At 39.9% G+C, this 24,376-nt stretch overlaps 1 protein-coding gene across 2 annotated transcripts in view; it reads right to left on the bottom strand.

Moving 5' to 3' along the window:
- Window positions 1-5,527: 5,527 nt before the first annotated feature.
- The window catches only part of SLC4A1AP (solute carrier family 4 member 1 adaptor protein), a 30,868-nt gene continuing 12,019 nt past the window's right edge, over window positions 5,528-24,376 (bottom strand). The window contains exons 8-14 of one of the 2 annotated variants that reach the window (XM_064363955.1): window positions 24,137-24,323; window positions 19,880-19,991; window positions 17,231-17,471; window positions 14,195-14,281; window positions 13,475-13,542; window positions 7,046-7,115; window positions 5,528-5,863 (exon numbers count right to left, since the gene is read on the bottom strand). In XM_064363955.1, the coding sequence (XP_064220025.1) occupies window positions 5,814-5,863; window positions 7,046-7,115; window positions 13,475-13,542; window positions 14,195-14,281; window positions 17,231-17,471; window positions 19,880-19,991; window positions 24,137-24,323 (815 nt within the window). In that variant the 3' untranslated portion in view covers window positions 5,528-5,813. The remainder of the gene's footprint in view (window positions 5,864-7,045; window positions 7,116-13,474; window positions 13,543-14,194; window positions 14,282-17,230; window positions 17,472-19,879; window positions 19,992-24,136; window positions 24,324-24,376) is intronic. The other variant, XM_064363956.1, reaches the window with a different exon arrangement.

Raw genomic sequence — 24,376 nt, 5'->3', positions numbered from 1 at the left:
GGTCTCACTATGTTGCTCAGGCTGGTCTTGAACTCCTGGCCTCAAGCAATCATCCTGCCTCTGCCTCCCAAAGTGCTAGGATTATAGGCATGAGCCACCACACCCAGCCAGCATTTAATTTTTTTACCCATGCTTCATTTCTTCCCTTTACTCTAAATATCTTTAAAATTACTATACTGTTAAATATTTTCCTCTTTTCAAAATATTAATTTTAGAAATAAAAGAGTTTTAGTAATAAAAGGTTAGGCTAGGTGAGGTGGCTCATGCCTATAATCCTAGCACTTTTGGAGGCCAAGGCAGGGGAGGATCCCTGAGGCCAGTTCAAGACCAGCCTGGGCAACATAATTAGACCCCCATCTCTACAAAAAATTTAAAACTCAGCAGGGTGTGGTGATACACCTCTGTAGTTCCAGCTACTTGGGAACCTGAGGTGGGAGAACCCCTTGAGCCCATGAATTCGAGGCTGCAGTGAGCTATGATGGTGCCACTATACTCCAGCCTGGGCAACAGAGCAAGACTCTGTCTCAAAAAAAAAAAAAAAAGCCAATATCCAACCATATGACATTCCAGAAAATATAAAACTATGGAGACAGTAAAGAGATCAGTGGCTCCCAGGGCTGAGAGGGGAGGGAAGGATGAATAGGCAGGAGCACACATGACTTTTAGGGCAGTGAAACTACTCTATATAATACTATAATTGTGAATACATGTCATTTCATTATACATTTGTCAAAACCCACAGAATATACAACAAGAGGAAATCCTAATGTAAACTGTAGAGTTTGGTTGATAACGTGTCAATGCAGGTTTAATTGTAAAAAATGTACCACTCTGTTACAGGACTTTGCTAGTATAAGAGATTGTCGAGGGCGGGGGGGAGGGTAGGAGGTAGGGGTAAATAGGAACTCTTTATATTATACTTTTTGTTCAATTTTGCTGTGAATCTAAAACTGCCCTTAAAAATTCTGTTTTTAAAAATTAAAGCAATATACTGGGGGTTAAGAGTTAGACTTAGAAATTAGATTGCTTATGCTCCAGTCTAATTCATTGGCTAAGCAGACTTAAACCAGGGTTTTAACTTTTAAGTCTTCAGTTTCTTCAGCTGTATAACTGAAGGAAGGAATAGTACCTACCTCACTACCTCATTGAACTATTTTATTTATTTATTTATATTTTAATTTTTAAATTTTTTTTTTTAAGACGGGTTTCAACATGTTGATCAGGCTGGTCTTGAACTCCTGACCTCAGGTGATCTGCCCACCTTGGCCTCCAAAGTGCTCGGATTACAGGTGTGAGCCACCATGCCCGGCCCCTCACTGAACTATTGAAGTGAGCCGAGATCACACCATGCACTGGGCAACAGAGCGAGACTCTGTCTCAAAAAAAAAAAAAAAAGAAAAAGAAAATTCTTATAGTGGACAGAGACTTGTTTTAATGTTAAATACATATGCCTGACCTTTTCTCTCCAAAATGCTGCTCACTCTGATATACATGTTTCACCTTTTTCCCCCAATAAATGAGTACCCATAACCAGGAAAAATTTTGTTCCTTGTACCAAAGATAGGGAGATCCAGCTGTCCAAGACTGAAGTCCACTTTCAAAACTCCTGTCACCTAGTCTTTAACCTCACCTACTAGTACCTGCTACCCAACCCCCACCCGCCCACAACTGTTCTTCAGCCCTGTCTTCCGAGATCAAGATGTATATATCCAACCAACTGCTTTCTTAACATCTTTACTTGAGTGGTCTCAAAGGGACATCAAGCTCAACTTGTTTCCCTTATCTCAATGAATGACCTATCAACCATTCAGATGTACAAGCCAGCAATTTGGAAACATGCTCAATTCCTTCCTTCTTACCCACATACAATCCCATCACCCAGTTTTCGCCATTCTACCTCTTAAAATATTGTTGGGCCCCATTTACCTATTTCCATCTCAGTCTCCACTTAATTTAGGCCACCATTATCTCTCACCTACATGTCTGCTGCAGACTTCTAACTGGTTTTTCCTGCACCCTCCTGCCTTTTCCCATCATTCTTCCACACTGTAGTTTGAGTCTTCGTTTAAAAATCCAAACCCATTCATTTCACCATCACCAACAACCCAGTGGCTTCCCACTGCTTTTTAAATATAGAGGCAGATATAATACAGAACTTCCAGGAAGGCCAGGACGGCAGACCAGGGACAGCTTGCTTACAGTTAACCTCTTGTGTTCCTGCTGTAGCAGAATATTTTATTTCATGACTAATAACCTTACTTTTGTTTCTGACAAAAGGAGACAGGATTACTTTGATTTCTGGTACCCATAAAACTGCAACCCATATAGTTCAGGGATAGTTAGCCTTCTGAATAGAAACTTTCAAATATCCATGAACTGATAAACATTTTTTTTTTTCAGACAGAGTCTCGCTTCATTGCTTAGGCTGGAGTGCAATGGCATGATCTCAACTCACTGTAACCTCCACCTCCCAGGTTCAAGTGACTCTCCTGCCTCAGTCTCCTGAGTAGCTGTGATTACAGGCATGCACCACCACACCCAGCTAATTTTTGCATTCTTAGTAGAGACAGGGTTTCACCATGTTGTTCAGACTGGTCTTGAACTCCTCACCTTGTGATCTGCCTGCCTTGGCCTCCCAAAGTGCTGGGATTACAAGTGTGAGCCACCACGCCCGGCTGAGATATACATTTTTTAAAGACATCATAAAGAAAATTTTTAGCCAGGTAAGACTTAAAGATGATGAATTAGTATAGAGCAGCAATTGGCTGACTACAGCCTGTGGGCTAAATCCAGCCTGCCATTTGTTTTGATAAACAAACACTTATTGGGAACACAGTCACACTCATACATTTGTGTATTGCCAATGCTGTCTGCACAAAGCAGTAGAGTTGAGTGTTTACAACAGACTAAACGGCTTGCAAAGCCTAAAATATCTGACCCTAAACAGATAAAGGTTGTTATACAAAAAAGTGCTCTAGAGGTTTCCCACCATTGGCTCCACATTAGAGTCACCTGGAGTGATTGTAAAAGGGATCACCTCACCAGACACAGTGGCTCACAGCTGTCATCCCAGCACTTTGGGAAGTTGAGGTGGGCAGATTGCTTGAGACCAGGCGTTTGAGACCGCCTGGGCAACATAGTGAAACCTCATCTCTATAAAAAAATATAAAATTAGCTGGGCATGGTGGTGTGTGCCTGCAGTCCCAGCTACTTGAGAGGCTAAGGTGGAAGGATTGCTTGAGGACAGGAGGCAGAGGCTGCAGCAAGTCATGATAACACCACTGTATTCCAGCCTAAGTGACAGAGCGAGATGGCCTCAAGAAAAAAAAAAAATCACCTCAGATTCTGATTAAATCTGTTTGAAGTGGGATCCAAGTATTGCAATTAAAAAATTTTACATTTCTCCAGGTGATTCTAATATGTAGCCACAGTTGAGAATCACTGATCTAAGCCTATTTCCTCTTTCACAAATGAGAAAAGTCAGGCCCAGATGTTAGGATCTATCCCCCTTTTGTAATAACAACTATTAACATCTATAATGCCCTGTAAATTATATTCACCTACATTATCTCATTTGATCCTTAGAACAATCTGAGGTTCCAAGAGCAGGAAGCATTACTGTCCCGGCTTCACAGATGACAAATTTGAGACTTGAAGAATTTAAGACATGTGCCTAGGATTCCTCAGGGTCACTGGAGGGTAGAGGGAGGAGTGGTGTGCATGGAGCGGGTGTGTGTGTGTGTGTGTGTGTGTGTGTCTAATCCTGAGGTGCGGGATGTGTGTGTGTATGTGTGTCTGTGTCTCTAATCCTGTGGTGCGGGGTGTGTGTGTGTGTGTGTGTGTGTGTGTGTGTGTCTGTGTCTCTAATCCCTTTGCCTTCACTTCAACCAGAGCAGGTATATTTTTACCTGTTCAAGTATTAGGGTCCCACATACAATTTTGTTTGAATAGAGTTTCACCTCTGAAGATCATTGATCTAGCTCAGCTTTTTGTTCACTGTTTTGATCCAAGATGGCATAGTCATTCTGTACCCAATTCCTGTCACTTCTTACATCATCAACCAGTTTTTCCTTGTTGGTCTACATGAAGTCCAAAATAATAGTTTCTCATAATACCAACATTCCTTTTTGAGAGATGAAGGACTTATCACTTTTAGCAGAGCAGACTTCCCACATCTGTCAGGATAACTGAAGTTGCTCATTACTGCTTCCTGCCTACCTCCGTGCATACTGTGTAATCCATTTTAGGAATCATCAGCCTCAGCCACTCTCCAGATCAACCATAGCATTTCTCCTCCTGCTTATGTCTGCCTCGGCCTACCCCAAATGCTCTCCACTTTGCTTCACTCTTCGGCTTTCCTTTCTATGGAAGTGAAGCACTAATGATGGGGAGGGCGAGGGGAGAAAATAAGACATCTTGCATTTCTTCCTGTTTCCAGAGAAATTCTTCCTACTCCCCTCTCCACAGAGGTAAGAAGTCCCACACTGGGCAGAACATATGCAGCTTTTCATTCCATGGCCTTATTTGTACTCTTCCACAAGAGGAGGAATGACTGGTCAGAGTTCTGGACCTTCAGCAGGCTGAGTTTTTATCAGGACTAGTGCCTGAATGCACAAGGCAGTGCCATAGTTAACTTTGTCCTGATAAGTCAGGGTCTATTCTCAAACCTGCTAAGAAGATTATAGTTGAAGGCTGTAGGAAGCCCCCACTGTGAACCTACTTTTAGTACCAAGAATGACAGGGACACCCAGAGTCACACCCATAGCATAACCTCACATTTCAACAGTTATTTCAGGAGGCAATATCAGTGAGTTCTGCAACCCAACCACCAGAAGCACCTTATTGCTCAGGAAAAGCATAGTCCTTAAGTCTTAATGAAACAGGCTGTTACCTTTAATCAACATTAGGTCCCAAACATTAGGTCCTGGATGCAGTGGCCTGTAATCCTAGCACTTTAGGAGGCCAAGGAGAGTGGGATTGCTTAAGCCCAGGAGTTCGAGACCACCCTGGGCAAAATGGCGAGACCCTGTCCCTATAAACACAAAAATTAGCCAGGCACAGCAGCATGTGCCTGTAGTCCCAGCTACTCAGGAGGCTGAGGCAGGAGAATCACTTGAGCCGGTAAGTTGAGATGGCAGTAAGCTGTGAGATCATCCCACTGCACTCACTCAGGGCAACAGAGTAAGAACCTCTCTCAGAAAAAAAGAAAAACAAAAAACACAAAAAATTAGGTCCCAGTGCTTTGGGAGGCTGAGGCAGGAGGATCACTTGAGGCCAGGAGTTCAACACCAGCCTGGGAAACATAGCAAGACTTCATCTCTACCAAAAATTAAAATAAAATAATTAGCCAGATGGTGGTGGTACACATATATAGTTCCAGGTACTTGGGAGGCTAAGGTGGGAAGATTGCTTGAGCCCAGGAGTTCAAGACTACAGGATTGTACAACTGTACCCCAGCCTAGGTGACAGAGTAAGACCATGTCTCTTAAAAAAAAAAATTAATAAAAAATAAAATATTAGGAACATATATGCCTTCTTATTTTAATAGGGTCATTCTCTCACTTTACAAATTCTCAAAATATATAGTTCCCTTTTCACATACACAAATAAACACTTTTAAACATAAACATCATATTCATGAGAATCATATGGGCAGATAAATTTAGGAAGCCAAGAACACAGAAAGAAAGGCCAGTCAGCAGGTCTTACAAATGGTCATCTAAACGTCTCTGGCCATTCAATTTGATGTATTGTCCCAAATATACCATGTCACATGGTCCACAGGGTCTTCTTTAGAAGGGATTCTGAAGCAATCAATAGCCATACTTGTCATTAAGATGGGTTCTGCCATCTCCACTTTGACCTAGAGCAGAATATAAAAAAAGTAAGAAATACATTATTTACTCTTCCAAAGTCAGGAGAGAAAAGATATCCAGATATCAAAAGGCCAAAAAGTAAAACAGACAAAAAGGTTTATTCTATGATAGAAATTTTGTTTTTTGTATGAAATTTCGAAATAGTCCTCTTTTCACTTCTATCCTAACATTTGTTAGCAAAGAAAAAGCAGACATCTCTAGTAACTAAATTCTATTAGTTACTAATATATTAGAAACCTCAAAAAAAAAAAAATACAAAAAATTAGCTGCGCACGGTGGCGCATGCCTGTCATCCCAGCTACTCAGGAGGCTGAGGCAGGAGAATTGCTTGAACCCAGGAGGTGGAGGTTGCGGTGAGCCGAGATCGTGCCATTGCACTCAAGCCTGGGTAACAAGAGTGAAACTCTGTCTCAAAAAAAAAAAAAGCAAAAAAGAATCTCTTGAACCCAGGAGGCGGAGGTTGCAGTGAGCTGAGATTGCGCCACTGCACTCCAGCCTGGTGACAGAGCAAGACTCCATCTCAAAAAAAAAAAAGAAACCTCGAGGTGTGGTGAACATATGAGGAAGTAAGTATCTCATATCTCATACATTTCCTTAAGGGTGTGTGTATGAGCATAAAACTGATACAATTTCCATAAAATGCAATTTATAATATCTTTAAAATGTTTATCCCTTTGTTCCAGCAGGTTAACTTTTATGATTTTTTTTCTATAGATGCACCTCTATAATTGGCATTTTATATACAAGTATCCATAAGAAACTAATAACAATTCATTGTCTTGTGAGGAAAACAATTGAGTAACTGAGGCACAGCAGAATTGTTTTCCTTCCTTTAGACTTGATAAAGCCCAGATAACATTACATCTATGAACACTTCCGTATATACTCCTAGAAGATAAGGACTTTTTCCAAAAAGCATAACTCAATATCATTTATACTTTTAAAAAATCAACAATAATTTCTTAGTATCATCAAATATCCAGGTAGTGTTCAAAATGATCTAATAATTTTTCTAAACAGTTGTTTGTTTGAATAAGGATCCACAAAGGATGTACAAATTATCACTACATACTCTCGTAACTTTCTTATTTTGAACCTTAAATGTATATTACCTATTCAAAAGTATAAATAAATAAACCTTAGAGGAAATAAAAGTAAAAACAATTTACCTTCAGGTGGGACCCACACACAGTAGTCTGGGTCATCTTCAGGATATTTGGAAGAAAGTATTGGTGGAAGCTGCAAAGAAAAGATGGATTGTTTTATTCACAAGAATTTATCTGCAGAAACCTTAACAACCGCAGAAGGGATTGGGGTCCTATTGTTAGCCTCCTTAAACAGAATAAATGTTAGCTAAGAATTTTATATGGAGCAAAATGAAGTTTCATCAATGAAAAAGGAATATTTGTCAGACAAGCAAATGCTGAGGGAATTTCTCACTACCAGATCAGACCTATAAGAAATGCTAAATCTTAAAACAAAAGGTTGACATGAACCAGAATAGAACCTCTTGAAAGCATAAAACTCACAGGGCGTATAAAACAATAATACAATGAAGAAAGAAAAGTATCTAGGTAACAATTAACATGATGACTGGAACAGTACCTCACATCTCAATATTAACACTGAATGTAAATGGTCTAAATGCACCACCTAAAAAAGAAAAAAATCACATGCTGAGTGCAGTGGCTTGCACCTGTAATCCCAGAACTTTGGGAGGCCAAGGCTGGTGGATCACTTGAGGTCAGGAGTTCAAGACCAGTTTGGCTGATGTGGCGAAACCCTGTCTCTACTAAAAATATATAAATTAGCCAGATGTGGTGGTACACACCTGTAGTTTCAGCTACTTGGGAGGCTGAGGCAGGAGAATCACTTGAACCCAGGAGGTGGAGGTTACAGTGAGCAGAGATCATGCTACTGCACTCCAGCCTGAGCAAAAGAGCAAGATTCCATCTCAAACAAAAAAAAAAAATCACAAACCAAATATCTGCTGACTTCAAGTGACTCACTTAACGTAAGGTTTCTTATAGACCGAAGGTAAAGGGGTGGAAAAAGATATTCCACACAAATGGAAGCCAAATGCAAGCAGGAGTAGCTATTCCTATATTAAATAAAACAGAATTTAAAGCAACAACAGTTAAAAAAAAAAAAAAAAGACAAAGGGCCTGGTACAGTGGCTTATGCCTGTAATCCCAGTACTTTGGGAGGTTGAGGCAGGTAGATCACGAGGTCAAGAGTTCAAGACCAGCCTGGCCAAGATGGTGAAACCCCAGCTCTACTAAAAGTATAAAAAAATTAGCCAGGCGCAGTGGCAAGCACTGGTAATCACAGCTACTTGGGAGGCTGAGGCAGGAGAATCACTTGAACCCAGGAGGCAGAGGTTGCAGTGAGCTGAGATCCTGCCACTGCACTCTAGCCTGGGGGACAGAGAGAGATTCGGTCTCCAAAAAAAAAAAAAAAAAAAAAAAAAAAAAAGACAGAGGCAATTATATTAAAGAATCAATCCAATAATAAGAAGATACTATAATCCTAAATATATATGCACCTAAAACTGGAGCTCCCAGATTCATAGAATTACTGGCCAGGTGCAGTGGCTCATGCCTGTAATCCCAGCACTTTGGGAGGCCAGGGCAGGCGGATTACCTGAGATTGGGAGTTCGAGACCAGCCTGACCAACATGGGGAAACCCCATCTCTACTAAAAATACAAAATTAGTGGGGCGTGGTGGTGCATGCCTGTAATCCCAGCTACTCAGGAGGCTGAGGCAGGAGAATTGCTTGAACCCGGGAAGCGGAGGTTGCGGTGAGCTGAGATCATGGATCGTGCCACTGCACTCCAGACTGGGTGACAAAGCAAGACTCCATCTCAAAAAAAAAAAATTACTACCAGACCTAGGAAACGAGAAAAACAACACAATAATAGTGGAAGACTTCAACACTCCACTGACAACACTAAACAAATCATCAAGGCAGAAAGTCAACCAATACTGGACCTATACTACACTGCAGAACAAATCAACTAACAGATATTTATAGGACATTCTACTCAAGAACTGCAGAATATACAATCTTCTCATCAGTGCATGGAATATCCTCCAAGATAGACCATATGATAGACCACAAAACAAATCTCAAATTAAAAAAAATTGAAATATCAAGTAAATTCTCATACCACAGGGGAATAAAACTAGAAACCAACTCCAAAAGGAACCCTCAAAACTATATAAATACATGGAAATTAATCTGCTTTAAATGATTTTTGGGTTAACAATGAAATCACGGGAAATTTTTAAATTCTTCAAAATGAATAATAGTGACACAAGTTATCAAAACCTCTGGAATACAGCAAAAGCAGTGCTAAGAGGAAAAATTTATAGTGCTAAATGTCGACATCAAAAAGTCTTGGGCCAGGCATGGTGGCTCACACCTATAATCCCAGCACTCTAAAAGGCCAAGGTAGGAGGATAGCTTGAGCTCAGGAGTTCAAGACCAACCTGGGCAACACAGTGAGACCTCATCTCTATTTTTTTTTTTTTTTTTTGAGACGGAGTTTCGCTCTTGTTGTCCAGGCTAGAGTGCAATGGTGTGATCTCAGCTCACCACAGCCTCCTCCTACTGGGTTCAAATGATATACAAATTTGTATATCATTTGAGCTGGGATTACAGGCATGCGCCACCAAGTAGCTAGGATTACAGGCATGCGCCACCACACCTGGCTTTTTTTTTCTTTTTTGAGATGGAGTCTCGCTCTGTCACCCAGACTGGAGATTAATGGTGCGATCTCAGCTCACTGCAATCTCCACCTCCCAGGTTCAAGCAATTCTCCTGCCTCAGCCTCCTGAGTAGCTGGGATTACAGGTGCCTGCCGCCAGGCCTGGCTAATTTTTGTACTTTTAGTAGAGATGAGGTTTCACCATGTTAGGCTGGTCTTGAACTCCCGACCTCAGGTGATCCACCCACTTTGGCCTCTCAAAGTGCTGGGATTACAGGCATGAGCCACTGAGCCCGGCCCTCACCTCTGTTTAAAAAGAAAGAGAGAGGAAAAAAAGTCTGAAAGATCACAAATTGACAACCTCATGTCACACCTTAAGGAACTAGAGAAATAAGAACAGACTAAAACAGGCTGGGTGTGGTGGTTCACGTCTATAATCCCAGTACTTTGGGAGGCCAGGGTAGTTAGATCGCTTGAGTCCAGGAGTTTGAGACCAGCCTGGCCAACATGGCTTAATCCCATTTCTACCAAAAATACAAAAATTAGCTGGGTGTGGTGGCACACACCTGTAATCCCAGCTACTCAGGAGAGTTGAGGCAGAAGAATCACTTGAACCCAGGAGGCGGAAGTTCCAGTGAGCCAAGACTGTGCCACTGTACTCTCTGGGCAACAGAATGAGACTCTGTCTCCAAAAAAAAAAAAAAAAAAAAAAAGAACAGAACAAACCCAAAGCTAGCATAAAAGAAATAACAAAGATCAGAGCAGAACTAAATGAAATTGAAACAAAAGAAATTACAAAAGATAAACGAAAAAAAGGTGGTTTTTGAAAAGATAAACTAAATTGATAGACCATTAGCTAGATTAGACAAGAAAAGAAGATTCTATATTAGCTCAATTAGAAATGAAAATGGAGACATTACAACCAACACCACAGAAATACAAAAGATCATTTGAGACTACTATGAACACCTCTATGCACACAAACTAGAACATCTAGTGGAAATGGATAAATTCCTGGAAACATACAACCCTCCTAGATTGAATCAGTTAGAAACAGAAATCCTAAACAGACCAGTAAGAAGCAGTAAGATTGAGTCAGTAATAAAAAAAAATATTACCACCAACAAAAAAAGCCCAGGACCAGATGGATTCATAGTCAGATTCTACCAGACATTCAAGGAAGAACTGGTACTAATCCTACTGAAAGTATTCCAAAAGATTGAGAAAGAAGGACTGCTCCCTAACTCATTCTATGAAGCTAATATCACCCTGATACAAAAACTAGGAAAGTACATAACAAAAAAAGAAAACTAGAGACCAACATCCCTGGTGAACAGATGCAAAAATCCTTAATGAAAGACTAGTAAACTGAATCCAATAGCACAAAAAGATAATACACCCTATTCAATACACCATGATCAAGCGGATTTCATCCCAGGGATGCTGGGATGATTTAACATATGCATGTCAATAAATATGATACATCACAGAAACAGAATTAAAAACAAAAACCATATGATCATCTCAATAGATGCAGACAAAGCATTCAGTAAAAGCCAGCATCCCAGGATCATTTGAAGCTAGGAGTTTGGGGCCAGCCTGAGCAACAAAGCAAGACTATTTCTACAAAAAAAAATACCAACTAGCCAGGCATTGTGGTGCAAAACTGTAGTCCCAGCTACTCAGGAGGCTGAGATGGGAGGATCACTTGAGTCAAGAGGTTGAAGCTTGCAGTGAGCCATGATCACACCACTGCACTCCAGCCTGGGTGATAGAGCAAGATCCTGTCTCAAAAACATAAAATAAAAAATAAATGTTTTTTTGCAGCAACTTGGATGGAGCTAGAGGCCATTATTTTAAATAAAGTAACTTTGGACTGGAAAACCAAATACCATATGTTCTCACTTATAAGTGGGAGCTAAGCTATGGGTATGCAAAGGCATACAGAGTGGTATGATGGACTTTGGGAGACTCAGCGGGAGGAGGGTGGGAAGGGGAGAGGAATAAAAAATTGCATATTGGGTACAATGTACACTACTTGGGTGACAGGTGCACTAAAATCTCAGACTTCATCACTATATGATTAATCTATGTAACCAAGAACCATTTGTACCCCAAAAGCTATTTTTAAAAAATTACATATATGTGTATATATATATAGATAGATAGATAGATGTGTGTGTGTGTGTGTGTGTGTATATATATATATATATATATATATATATACACACAAAATTTTAACTCTAAGAATTATTGTCCTTATGCCTGTTAGCAAACAAAAACTAAGAGAAAACAGTTTCTATTAATGATCTTGACATAAGTAACCTACTTGGGGGAATATTTTCTCTCTGAACCTTTTTTCCCATAAAGCATCACAAGCTGATTTTCAGCCAATGAGTTATGTGACAGTCCTTAAAAGGGGCAGTTAACATACTGCAGGTATGAGTGCTGAATGGTATAGCCCCCAGAAAGGGAAATCTGGCATTTACCTATTTTTTTTCTTTGAGATGGAGTGTCACACTGTCGCCTAGGCTGGAGTGCAGTGGCACAGTCTCGGCTCACTGCAACCTCTGCCTCCTGGGTTCAAGCAATTCTCCTGCCTCAGTCTCCTGAGTAGCTGGAATTACAGGTGTGTGCCACCACGCCCAGCTAATTTTTATATTTTTGGTAGAGACGGGGTTTCACCATGTTGGTCAGGCTGGTCTTGAACTCCTGACCTCGTGATCTGCCCGCCTCAGCCTCCCAAAGTGCTGGGATTACAGGCATGAGCCACCACGCCTGGCTGGCATTTACCTTTTGACCAAGGTTTAGAAAAGTTAACAGAGGAAGCCTGACTGCTGTCCTTGGAAAACCTGTTTGGGTTCGCCCTTGGCTGGCATCTGGGAATCTAGATTTGGGGAAGGTTTCTACCATTCTAACTGACAAGAATGGCTCACTGTGCTTAAATTATTTGTACAAACAATGTAGTTCATGCTGAACGCCTGCCTTCCTTCCGGAAGTCTGAATTTTGTAGATGCCAGGCAGGAAATACCTACATGATCAGTTCGCAGTAAAAACTCTAGGCACTGAGTCTCTAACGAGTTCCCCTAGTTAGCAACATTTCACAAGTGTTGCCACAACTTGTTATTAGGGGAATTAAGTATGTCCTGTGTGACTCTACTGGAAGACATCTTTGGAAGCTTGTGCCAGGTTTCCACCATATTTTGCCCCACGTTCCTTTTCCCTTTGCAGATGGTGCCTGGAATCCTTTTGCTGTAGTATAATAGATGCAAGTACAATCATACGCTGAGATCTGAGTCCTCTTGTGAATTACCTAACTCATGAGTGGTCTTGGGGACTTCCTGATATAACCTAGAACTTCTGGGAGCTTGCCATATCCACACAAAATTATACATATACAAGATTGTTCATTATCGTATTATTGTAATAAAAGACTAAAAACCCAAGTGTTCATCTATAAGGAACTGGTTAAAGTGCTCCATAGGGTGAGAAGCTCTCAATATACTGATAGAAAATAATTTTCATGAATGGTTTAAAACAATAAAAATAAAACAAAAAAAACAGACGTAGAATGGAGTACATTACATTCTACATTTTGTGTAATAAAAGGAGGAAAATAAGAATATGTTATTCAAATGTCTTTATATGGCATACTAGGATACAAAGAAAGATTCATAAACTAATAAAAGAGCTTATATGTGAGCAGTTATAGAGAAGAGAGTGATAAAGACAACAGAGAATTAAAAAATGAAAAGCAAAGAATCTAGATTTCTAGGAGAGAGGGATAATTCTGCTGGGAACTCTGTTAGTCTTCAAAGATTCACTCTTTTGGATGTAGTCTATGACAAGGGGATTCATTTTTACTCCCAGACAAGTGAAATACTTACTTTGCCTGGACCGGGCACTTTCTTTTTCTTCAATTCATCTCTGCTTTTCTCATATTCATTCTTTGATGCTAATTTAAGAAAAAAACAAAACTGGTAATAGCTATTTTCAGTATAAGTTAAATAAAAAGGAAAAATTCTTCCTAAAAGAACATTATAATTACTGAAGAAAAGATGCTCATGACAATGCAATTCTCAACAATTCCTTCTACTGCTATAAAAACTATACTAAGAGAAAATTTTTCCTGGATGAATAACCCTAGTTTTTAAATCTTAAGGCTAAATATAACCATATTATGTGAACAAGTTAAAAAAAAAAAAAGAGGCTGATTTTACTGGTATACAGTTTAACCATTACAGTTGTAAAACCAGAGTAAAGCAGTCCTTTTAACAGTTTCTTTTAAGATAGTTTTGGAATCACTCTCATGATAGGTACACATTTGACTTTGGGAGATGTAAAATTGTGGCGAGCTTTGCACAGCCAGAGGGAAGCATCAAGGCATGGTGCTTTATGAGGAAGGGAGAGGGAACCCCAGAAGGTGGAAGAGGAGTAAAAGAAAGGCAAATGGGATGGCACTAAACACAAACCTCTTTTATATTCCAACTTTGTCCAGGGCCCTAGCAGCATCTGTGCTGCCTTCAGTTCAGGTGCCAACCCCTCCCTTATAAAACCAGTTGGTCACCTGTGTGCAGAGCAGCAATAAAGGCTGCTGTAGTACTTGCCTGAGGGTCCCTCATATGATGAAGTGGTTTCGCTACTGTCTTGATAATATTTATTCTGTTCTTTCTCACTAAGTTGAGACATGTTTTCTGTAAAAAGCAGTATCAAAGCATATTGTCATTATTTAATTCATGGTGGAAAGCCAAAAAAACAAAAACAAGAGAAAGAGAAGCTAAGTACATAATCATCCAGTTTTATTATCATCAGCTTCAACCAATCTTACGGTTTTAATAAATATGCTCCAAATGTATTACAGAAAACTGCCAATTTTCCACTTAAAACACTAGTAAACATTGAGGTAAAACTTTTTAGCAATACTTACCAAAAGCCTCAAAAATGTACATACTCCTTGGCCTAGAAATTCTACTCCCAGGAACATTTTATTTTTTTAAATCAGAGATGACCACTAAAATTTATTATTATTATTTTTAGAAACAGGGTTTTTCTCTGTTGCCCAGGCTGTAGTGCAGTGGTGCAATCATAGCTTACTGCTACCTTGAATTCCTGGGCTACAGAGATCCTCCTGCCTCAGCCTCCAGAGTAGCTAGGACTACAGGCATACACCACCATGCCCAGCCATTTTTTGTTTTTTTTTTTTTTAATTTTTTTTGTAAAGATAGAGTCTCTCCATCTTGCCCAGGATGGTCTCAAACTCCTGGGCTCAAGTGATTCTCCTACTTAGGCCTCCCAAAATATTGGGATTACAGGCGTGAGTCACCCAGCCTGGCCCCAAAATTTATTAGACATGTGTTTGTAATAGCAAAAATTAAGAAATAACCTACATGTTTAACAGTTGAGAGCTGACTAAATACATTATGGCACATGCATGTGATGAACCACTATGTCCTTCTCCAAAACCACATTTTAAAAAGAATAATAGGCATAGGAAATAATAAGGCATAGGAAAAGAATAATAAGGCATAGGAAAAAAAATAGGTTATAAAACAGCAATATATAAGTTGGGCATGGTGGCTCACATCTATAATCCCAGCACTTTGGCAGGCTGAAGTGAGAGGATTGCTTGAGGCCAGGAGTTTGGGACCAGCCTGAGCAACATAGGGAGACCCTATGACTCTATTTTCTCTATAAGCATGTGCCTTAAGAGGTCAAGGCTGTAGTAAAAGCCAAGATCACACTATTGTACTCCAACCTGGGTGACAGAGTAAGACCCTGTCTCAATAAAAGTAAAAATAAAAATAAACCACAGGAAGAAAGGCCTGGGGCAATCCCTCATAACTGCAAATTTACCAATTATTTAATCTTTTTTGTGTTTTGTTTTGTTTTTGAGACAGAGTCTCACTTTGTCACCCAGGCTGGAGTGAAGTGGCATGATCTCAGCTCACTATAACTTCTGTCTGCTGGGTTCAAGCAATTCTCCTGCCTCAGAGCCCTCCCGAGTAGCTGGGATTACAAGCATGCACCACCATGCCCGGCTAATTTTTTTTTTTTGGTATTTTTAGTAGAAACGGGGTCTCACCACATTGGCCAGCCTAGTCTTGAACTCCTGACCTCAGGTGATCCGCTCACCTCAGCCTCCCAAAGTGCTGGGATTACAGGTGGAGCCACTGAGCCTGGCCAAATTTACTAATTATTTCATCTTATAAACCAGGTTTCAAAATCTAAGCTATTTTTACACACACATATTTACTTTGGTCCATTAAACAAAAAAAGTTATAATACTTATTGCTCCCCTTCCTGCTGACCTGTTTATATCCACCCTTGCAATATATGGCCCATAGACCAAGCTCACATAAGTACCTTTTTAAAAAGGAGAATGCAGACACAGAATACTTACCTCTCACGGATGAGGAAACAGTAACTTTTCTGTTTCCCAGACAAATGAAGGTGAGTCAAGAGAAGGGCCAGGCCTGGCGTTTTTAAGTAGACAAGCCTGGTTTGTTCTGGAAGGAGACATGCGTGCATTCCCATACATTCAGTGCCAATTTTTATTGTTTCTCCTCATGCGCCTTATTTTCTGAGATCTTTACCTTGCTTACCAGTTTGGCCAACCAGCAGAAAATAACCCCTATGGTGGACATGGGATGAAAGGATACTAAAAAGAGGGGCCGGGCGCGGTGGCTCACGCCTGTAATCCCAGCACTTTGGGAGGCCGAGGCGAGTGGATCACGAGGTCAAGAGATCAAGACCATCCTGGCCAACATGGTGAAACCCCGTCTCTACTAAAAATACAAAAAAAATTAGCTGGGCGTGGTGGTGCGTGCCTATAATCACAGCTACTCAGGAGGCTGAGGCAGGAGAATTGCTTGAACCCAAGAGGCGGAGGTTGCGGTGAGCCGAGATCACACCATTGCACTCCAGCCTGGGTAACAAGAGCAAAACTCCGTCTCAAAAAAAAAAAAAAAAAAAAAAAGATAAACAATGATCTTAAAGAGTGGGGTTGATCTTTTTTCCTTTGGACTTTCATGTGTGATCTGTAGTTTCTAAAATGAACACATAATCCTTTGTAATTATAAAATATACATATATTCTCCATATATATCGAAAATATAGAATTGATATATATATCAATCAATTCCATCTTTCAACATTTTTCATCAAATATTTGCTGAAGTGGATGGATATGTGTCAGGTTTTCTGCTAGGTTCCAAACAAAAAGATGAATGAAGCAAGATCCTTCTTGAGAACTTTTTGGTTTCTGTTTCAGGGATGGGGGAAAAAAAATTAGTAAGGGTTGACTTATACTGAGACCATCCGATCAGGCCCCATCATCTATCCTATTCCACTGCCTTCCAACTCACACAGTGGCAGCAGCTCAGGATTATTCCACAGCAGCTATGGTTTCAGATTCCACAGCCTTACATTTTCTGTAATTCCAGAACAGACTGGAAATAACTGCCCTTAATTTGCAATGAGAACAAATAATGACTGGAAGCCAAAGGGAGAAGACCTTACAAAGACTCAGAGTATCACATACAAAGTCAAAAGCACAGACAAGAACTGGCCTTGCTTTTTAAAACCTATCCACAATCAATGTAATTGCCCAGTGAACAACATAGGAAGGAGAAGAAAGATATTACCATGGGTTTGGGTTTCTTTAAAATGTGTGAGATCTGTGGGAGGCCTCATTTCCTGCACTGCTGCTTCTGGCTCTCTCTCTGGCTGTGGCCTACTGAGGCTTCCATCCTCCAGTTTTTTCTTTTCATGCTCCTCTTTTTCTTTCTCTTCTTCCTCTTCCTCTTCCTCCTCCTCTTCTACTTCAGGCTCATCTTTCATTCTCATTAGAGCTGAAGGGAGTTCTGGACGCTTGGGGGGTAACTTCTAAGAGGGAAACAAAACCATGAACAAGTAGTTCTACCTAATGACAACAAGAGAAAAATCTTTTCAAGGAGATCAAGCTAAATGTGTTAAATGTTTATCCTCTTTAGGTTGATGAACTCCACAGAGGTCTGCTGGAGGTGGGACTTTCACATGAATTTTTACCCATCTATGGACCCTAAACAAGTGTCTTTATTAGTTCATAGAGTCAAAAATTACTAAATACAAAAACACTTGAAAATAGCTTGTAGGGAGCTAAAACAGTTATTCCAGATGAGTGCCAGCTACAGGAATTCTGTCCTGTTATAGCTCATGATATTAAAGGATCTTAATTGATCATAAAATCGTCTAAGGAATAAATTAGACAATCAGAAATGGGTCATTTGTGCTGCTTTTTCATTTTAAACTTAAAGTAATTTCAAGGAAACGAGGCATGTAAATCAGTCAAACAGATCCTGAAGAAAAGAAAGACATTTCTAAAGAATAAGGCTAAATATTCTAATCAAAGCCATTCAATAAAAGTACTTAGAAAAAATTAATCACAGTTATGGAATACAGGGAAGGAACCAAAGCCTATCTTGGTTATATCTTTTTTTTTTTTTTTGAGACACAGTCTTGCTCTGTGGCCCAGGCTGGAGTGCAGTGGTGTGATCTCAGCTCTCTGCAACCTGTGCCTCCCTGATTCAAGCGATTCTCCTGCCTCAGCCCACAAAGTAGCTGGGGTTACAGGCACACAGGCCACCATGCCCAGCTAATTTTTGTTTTTCGTAGAGACAGAGTTTCACCATGTTGCCCAGGCTGGTCTTGACTAGTTAGTTCAAGCAATCCACCCACCTCAGCCTAAGTGCTGGGATAACAGGTATGAGCCACCACACCAGCCTACATTATCTTTTAAATATAGGACTTAATTCAGCAATCCTCTAAGGAGGGCTTTTCAGTAAAAAGTTTTCTATTTAAAACCTAAATCACCACCATAACAGATTGAAAAGCCTCCTGTTAGGTAAACCGTAACTCATGCAGAATACATAGCTAGGACTTCATTATCTCTGCCACCAGAGGGCAGTCTACCCTAATTCAGAGTGTTTTAGACTGAATTGTGCCCCCTACCCCCCAAATTCATGTTTGAAGGCCCAACCCCCAGTACCTCAGAATAGACTGTAAATTAGATTGAATTAAATTAAAATGACAGTATTAGGGTGGGGCCCTAACTCACTATGACTGGTGTCCTTATAAGAAGAGACAGCAGGGGTGCAAGTGCACAGAAATGGCCATCTGAAGAGGCAGCAAGAGGGCAGCCATTGGTAAGCCAAGGAGAGGCCTTAGAGGAAACCGACCCTGCTAGCGTCTTGATCTTGGACTTACAGCCTCCAGAACTGTGAGCAAATAAATTTTCTGTTGTTTAAGCTGCCCAGTCCCTAGTATTTTGTTATAGTGGCCCTAGCAAACTAATACTCAAGGTTCAGTTAGGGGTAATGAAAACCTTTTAAAAGCTGAATCTATGAATAGGAATATATATAAAGCAAAAACACACAGACAGACATATATTGTAGGATAGCAGGAAAATCATAAAACTCAAGAGACAGACCTAGATCTGATTACCAGCTTAGTTACATAATGCTGGTGTGACTGGTATTTAACTTCTCTGACTCTATTTCCTCATTTGTAAGAGGTAATAATTCTCACACAGCACAAGATGTTGGAAGGATTAAATGAAGAAAAATCATATGGCAGAGGCAGGTGCATACACTATGTTCTTAACAAATGTTGGTGAGTCTGAATACTACATCTATCCACCTGAGGAAAAGCATTTAATGCAGGAGATCCATTCTTAAATGCAACATTCATGAAAAATTAATAAACTAGTATTCCAAATTACAAATAATTTACTTGCAAATTGATTGGCAGAAATCAATTCACCATTTCATGATAACCCTAAGCTAAGCAAAAGAATGTAAGAACTGGCCAGGAGCAGTGGCTCATGCCTATAATCCCAGTACTTTGGGAGGCCAAGGCAGGCAGATCATAAGGTCAAGAGATGGAGACCATCCTGGCCAACATGGTGAAACCCATCTCTACTAAAAATGCAAAACTTAGCTAGGCATAGTGGTGCGTGCCTGTAGTCTCAGCTACTCGGGAGGCTGAGGCAGGAGAATCACTTGAATCCAGGAGGTGGAGTTGCAGTGAACCAAGATCATGCCACTGCACCTCAGCCTGGCGACAGAGTGAGACTCCATCTCAAAAAAAGAGAATCCAAGAACCAAGTTCTGGGAAAGAGGTGATCATACCAAGCCCACAACCCTTTCTCACATTACTATGGAATGAGTCATTTGTGCTTCCAAAAAAGAAAAGAGAAAAATTAGTTCAGGGATAACTCAAGGGCTAAAAGTTTAACACCCTGACTCGCAACTTACCCCTACTGTTCCAGTTTTTAATTTGAATTTGCTTCCTCCTTTCATGGCACCAAATAGAGGCAATGTAAGCTTTTTAGCTTTGTTTTCTGCACCTGTAGTCTGACTTTCAGTCCTAGGAAGAAAGAATAATTATACACATCTATTCCAGTGAGTCCATGGTTTTATCTAAAAATACCATGACAGTGACAAAGAAACCTCTGGCAAAATAAAAATTACCACAAAATTAATATCTAAGCATACAGCAATAAGAAAGAGGTATTCAGACCAACAGTTTGAATAGACAAGAACGATGTTGACTGTCATAGACACAGAGTCATTAAGGGCATCATGTGGCTGCTCCCTTAGTCTAGTAATTTGCAATATGCTACATGACTTCATACCCATGAAATTACTATAGTTCAAAAGTCAGTGGCAAAGGAGAACATATAAGCAGCAGGAGAGGATCCATTCCCACCAACCTCTGAAGTGGGTCTTACTTATCTGGAGCCCCCACTTAAGTGCAATAGCTCTGAGCACTTAAGTTAAAAAAAAATGTGTGTGCATGGGGATGGGGGCAGAGTATGCAGGATACTCCGTGTAGTAATGACAAAGATATAGTGAGAGACTGCAACTGCTGAGACTGTCAACATTCTCAATGGCTGGAGATAGTTATAAAAGCTAAGCCTGCTATGGCAAAGCTGAGGAAGGGTATAAAGAAGACAGTAGAAATTAGAAAGGCAGAGGGAGAACAAAGCAAAAACAAAAGGGATGGCAGCTGAGTTGACAAGATACTCAGAGCAGGCAGAGGTGACAATGAGAATATGGCATGAGGAGACAGAGGAAACCCCAGAATAACTAGACCAAAAAGAAAGCCCTATGCTTTCTTCACATTGACCATAGGATAGCCCTGCAAACTAGAATATAAAGACAGTACTGGCACTCTTGATTCAGAGTGACCCATACCAGATGTTAGCTACCTGGCCCTCCCTGAAGCCCCACTTGCTACTACTGCCTTCTTTTACCTAGGTCTTACCCACTTAGTGCTGCTCTTAGATCCAGCCTCAACCCCCTTTCTCCCTACCAGAGGTAAAACCCATTCCCTTGCTAAGGCCACCAGAAGAATGCTGCCTGCCTGTCTGTGAAGGACCTTTTGTCAAATCATCATCCTTCACACACTTCCCCACAAGCCTAGGAAGGCTCTGGTACAGATAGACAGAAGCAACAGCAACAAAGATGTTTTCAGCTACATAAAAAAGCTAGGCTGGCCTGGAGGATAAGCTAAGACTGGCTCAAAGGAGATGAAAAAGCAGAAGATGGAATCACAATCAAGATTGCTTGCAGGGGTTAGGGTAGGAGGCAGAAAGTTTCAAAGTTCAACCCTTAAGTGAAAATAGGAAAGGGAGGAAAAGCCAGGCAAGCACACAGACTGACAGGAGAAGAGGCTCTGGAGGAAGCTGAGACATATATATATTTTTGTAATTCTTGCCCCAAATGTTGTTTTTTTTTTTTTTCCTTTTTCCCAAAGCAGAGATTTGCTTTTATATTTTGTTTTTGTTTGTTTGTTTGAGACAGGTCTTGCAACCTCACTTTCCCAGGCTCAAGTGATACCTCAGCCTCCCAAGTACTGGGGACTACAGATGAGCACCACCATACCCAGCTAAGTTTTTATTTTTTGTAGAAACAGAGTCTCACTATGTTGCCCAGGCTAGTCTCAAACTCCTGGACTCAAGTCATCATCCCACCTCACTCTCCCAAAGTGCTGAGACTACAGGTGGTGAGCCACCATCCCCAGCCACTTTTATTAACAAGTAGTTTTACTGCAACAAAATTTTATATGATTCTTACTTTTTCCAGTTATTTGTTATTTAAAATTAGAATTGCAACTATATTACAATAATTTAGACCTAAAGTGGTATGGCTATTTGGTACAGGATTTCCTTTTAAAAATTCAGTATATCTGAATAGAATAGAAAGTATATTCACATGTTCAAAACTCAAGTATAAAGCACATATACTGTGAAAAGTCTCCCTCCCATTGCTGTCCTCCAGTCACCCAGTTGCCTTTCCCATTGGCAATCAATATTATTAGTCTTTAATTAATCTTTCCAGAGATACAGTAGCAGATGCTATTGGTACCCCTCCCAGAATCCCTTTATCAGGCCAAACAGCTACTGCAGACATCGGCAGTTAAAGGCTCACACTTGCACCCTTCCCAGGAGAAATGCTCTGAGTCCCTCCCACCCCCCAGCACCCTATGACCAGTGAAGGGCTGGAAGGACGGGGTATAAAACCCAAGCACCTTGCCTCCATGGTATCTGTGATGCCATTCGGACTCTCAAACCATATCTTAGCCCAGATTCTTCTCCTGCCCTCTCCTGCTTCCCTCATTCCCCTACAGATTTCTCCTGAGAGCACTCTCTCAATAAATCACTTGCATATGAATCCCCGATTCAGTCTGTTTTTAGGAAACCCAACCTAAACAGATCTTACGCACATAAGCAACAGCCTACATACCTATGTATTCTTCCCCCACTGTTATTTTTTATAGATAGTGCCTATTACACACACTGTTCTGCACTTTGTTTTTGTTACTCATCTTGATAGTGTTTCCATATCTTATATATAGTTGCCTCTTTTTTTTAACAGCTATATGGTGTTCAATTGTGTAGCTATATTATAATTTATTTAATCCATCCCCTTTGACAAACATTTAGGGGATTTCTAATCTTTACTATTATTAATATAAATTATTATATTATAATATAATATATAATTATATTTATATATTATATTATATATTTATACAATTATATAATTATAATTAAAAATATATTAATATATAAATATATTTATATAATATATAAATATAATAAATTATAATATAATATATAAAATATAAATGATGTACAATGCTGTACATCATTTCCTAAGTATGTGAGGGACAAATTCCTAGAAATGAAATAGATCAAAGGGCATATGCATTTGTAATCAGGATAGAGACTGTCCATTTGTCTTGTATAGAGAATGTACTAATTTGTCCTTCAATGAGCAATACAAGAAAGTGCCTTTTTGTCATAGCCTCATCAGCACAGTATAAAATCACACTTAATTAATCTTCATCAAATTTAGGTAAAAGTGGTATTGAGGCCAGGTGTGGTGGCTCATGCCTGTAATCCCAGCACTTTGGGAGGCTGAGGCAGGCAGATCACTTGAGGCCAGGAGTTCAAGACCAGCTTGGGCAGCATGGCAAGACCCCATCTCTATAAAAAATTAAAAATTAGCCAGGTATGGTGGTGCATGCCTGTGGTCCCAGCTACTTAGGAGGCTGAGGCAGGAGGATCACTTGATCCCAGGAGGTCAAGGCTGCAGTGAGCTATGATTGTGCCACTGCACTCCAGGATGGGTGACAGAGTGAGACCCTATCTCAAAAAAATAAAAAAGGTATTATGTTGTAGCATTTGTATTTCTCTTATGATGATGAAGTTGAGCATCTTTGTATAAAAGATGCCATTTGTATTTTTTTTTCCTGTGGCCTGTGAGTAGACACCCTTTACCCATTTTTCTCCTGGGTGGTTGGCTGTCTACTTATCATTCAGAGGTCTTTTTATTAATATTTTAATTTTTTTTGAGACAGGGACTTCCTCTGTCACCCATGCTGGAGTGCAATGGTACAATCACAGCTCACTGTAGCCTTGAACTCCTGAGCTCAAGCAATCCTCCAACCTTGGCTTCCCAAGTAGATGGGACTACAGGCATTCTCCACCATGCCTAGCTAATGTTTTTATTTTTTGTAAAGATAGGGTTTTGCCACATCACCCAGGCTGATCTTGAAAGTGATCTACCTGCCTCGACCTCCCAAAGTGCTAGGATTACAGATGTGAGCCACTATTCCCAGCCTCAGAGGTCTTTTTATATTAGATAAATTAGGTTTTTCTGCATGATGCTTTTTAAAGGAGTTTATTCTACACTAAAAGATTAAGTAAAAAACTTCAGAATCTTCCAATGAATCAGAAATCAATATAGTTTTCTCGAAAAATCCTCTAACAGTCTATATTTCACAAATATGAAACGAGTCTTTATAAAACCACTGCCTTCTGTGCTTTAAAGAATTCCTTGTATTATATTTGTATTATATAAATTATATATATTCTTTAAAGAATTCCTTGTATTATAGTTGTATTCTATAATGGTTATTTAAGAAGATAAAGTGATAATTGAAAATGTTATCTATGCTACCATACTTATTTAAAATTCCAAATATAACTAAGACTTACTTACTTTTTTAGTTCTGGAATCTCTGCTGGCTTTACAATTTTTATTAACCCTTTAAGTCTCTGTTGTTCTTTCCTCAGTTCAAAAGTTCTCAGGTGAAGTTTCTTCCGGGACACACCATCTAATGTACTGCCTGATTTCATTTCTGACATGAATGCATCTAAAGAATCCTGAGATGGCGACTCTGATAAAACTGTCCAAGAAAAGAATAACACATGTTTAGAAAGATGGTCCTGAATATTTTAA

Source organism: Aotus nancymaae, unplaced genomic scaffold (assembly GCF_030222135.1).
Source record: "Aotus nancymaae isolate 86718 unplaced genomic scaffold, 86718_ANA_hifiasm-v0.15.2.pri h1tg000057l, whole genome shotgun sequence".
NCBI classification, from domain to species: domain Eukaryota; kingdom Metazoa; phylum Chordata; class Mammalia; order Primates; family Aotidae; genus Aotus; species Aotus nancymaae.
The sequence above is the reverse complement of the archived record's forward strand: the minus strand, read 5'-3'. Positions and strand labels throughout refer to the sequence as shown.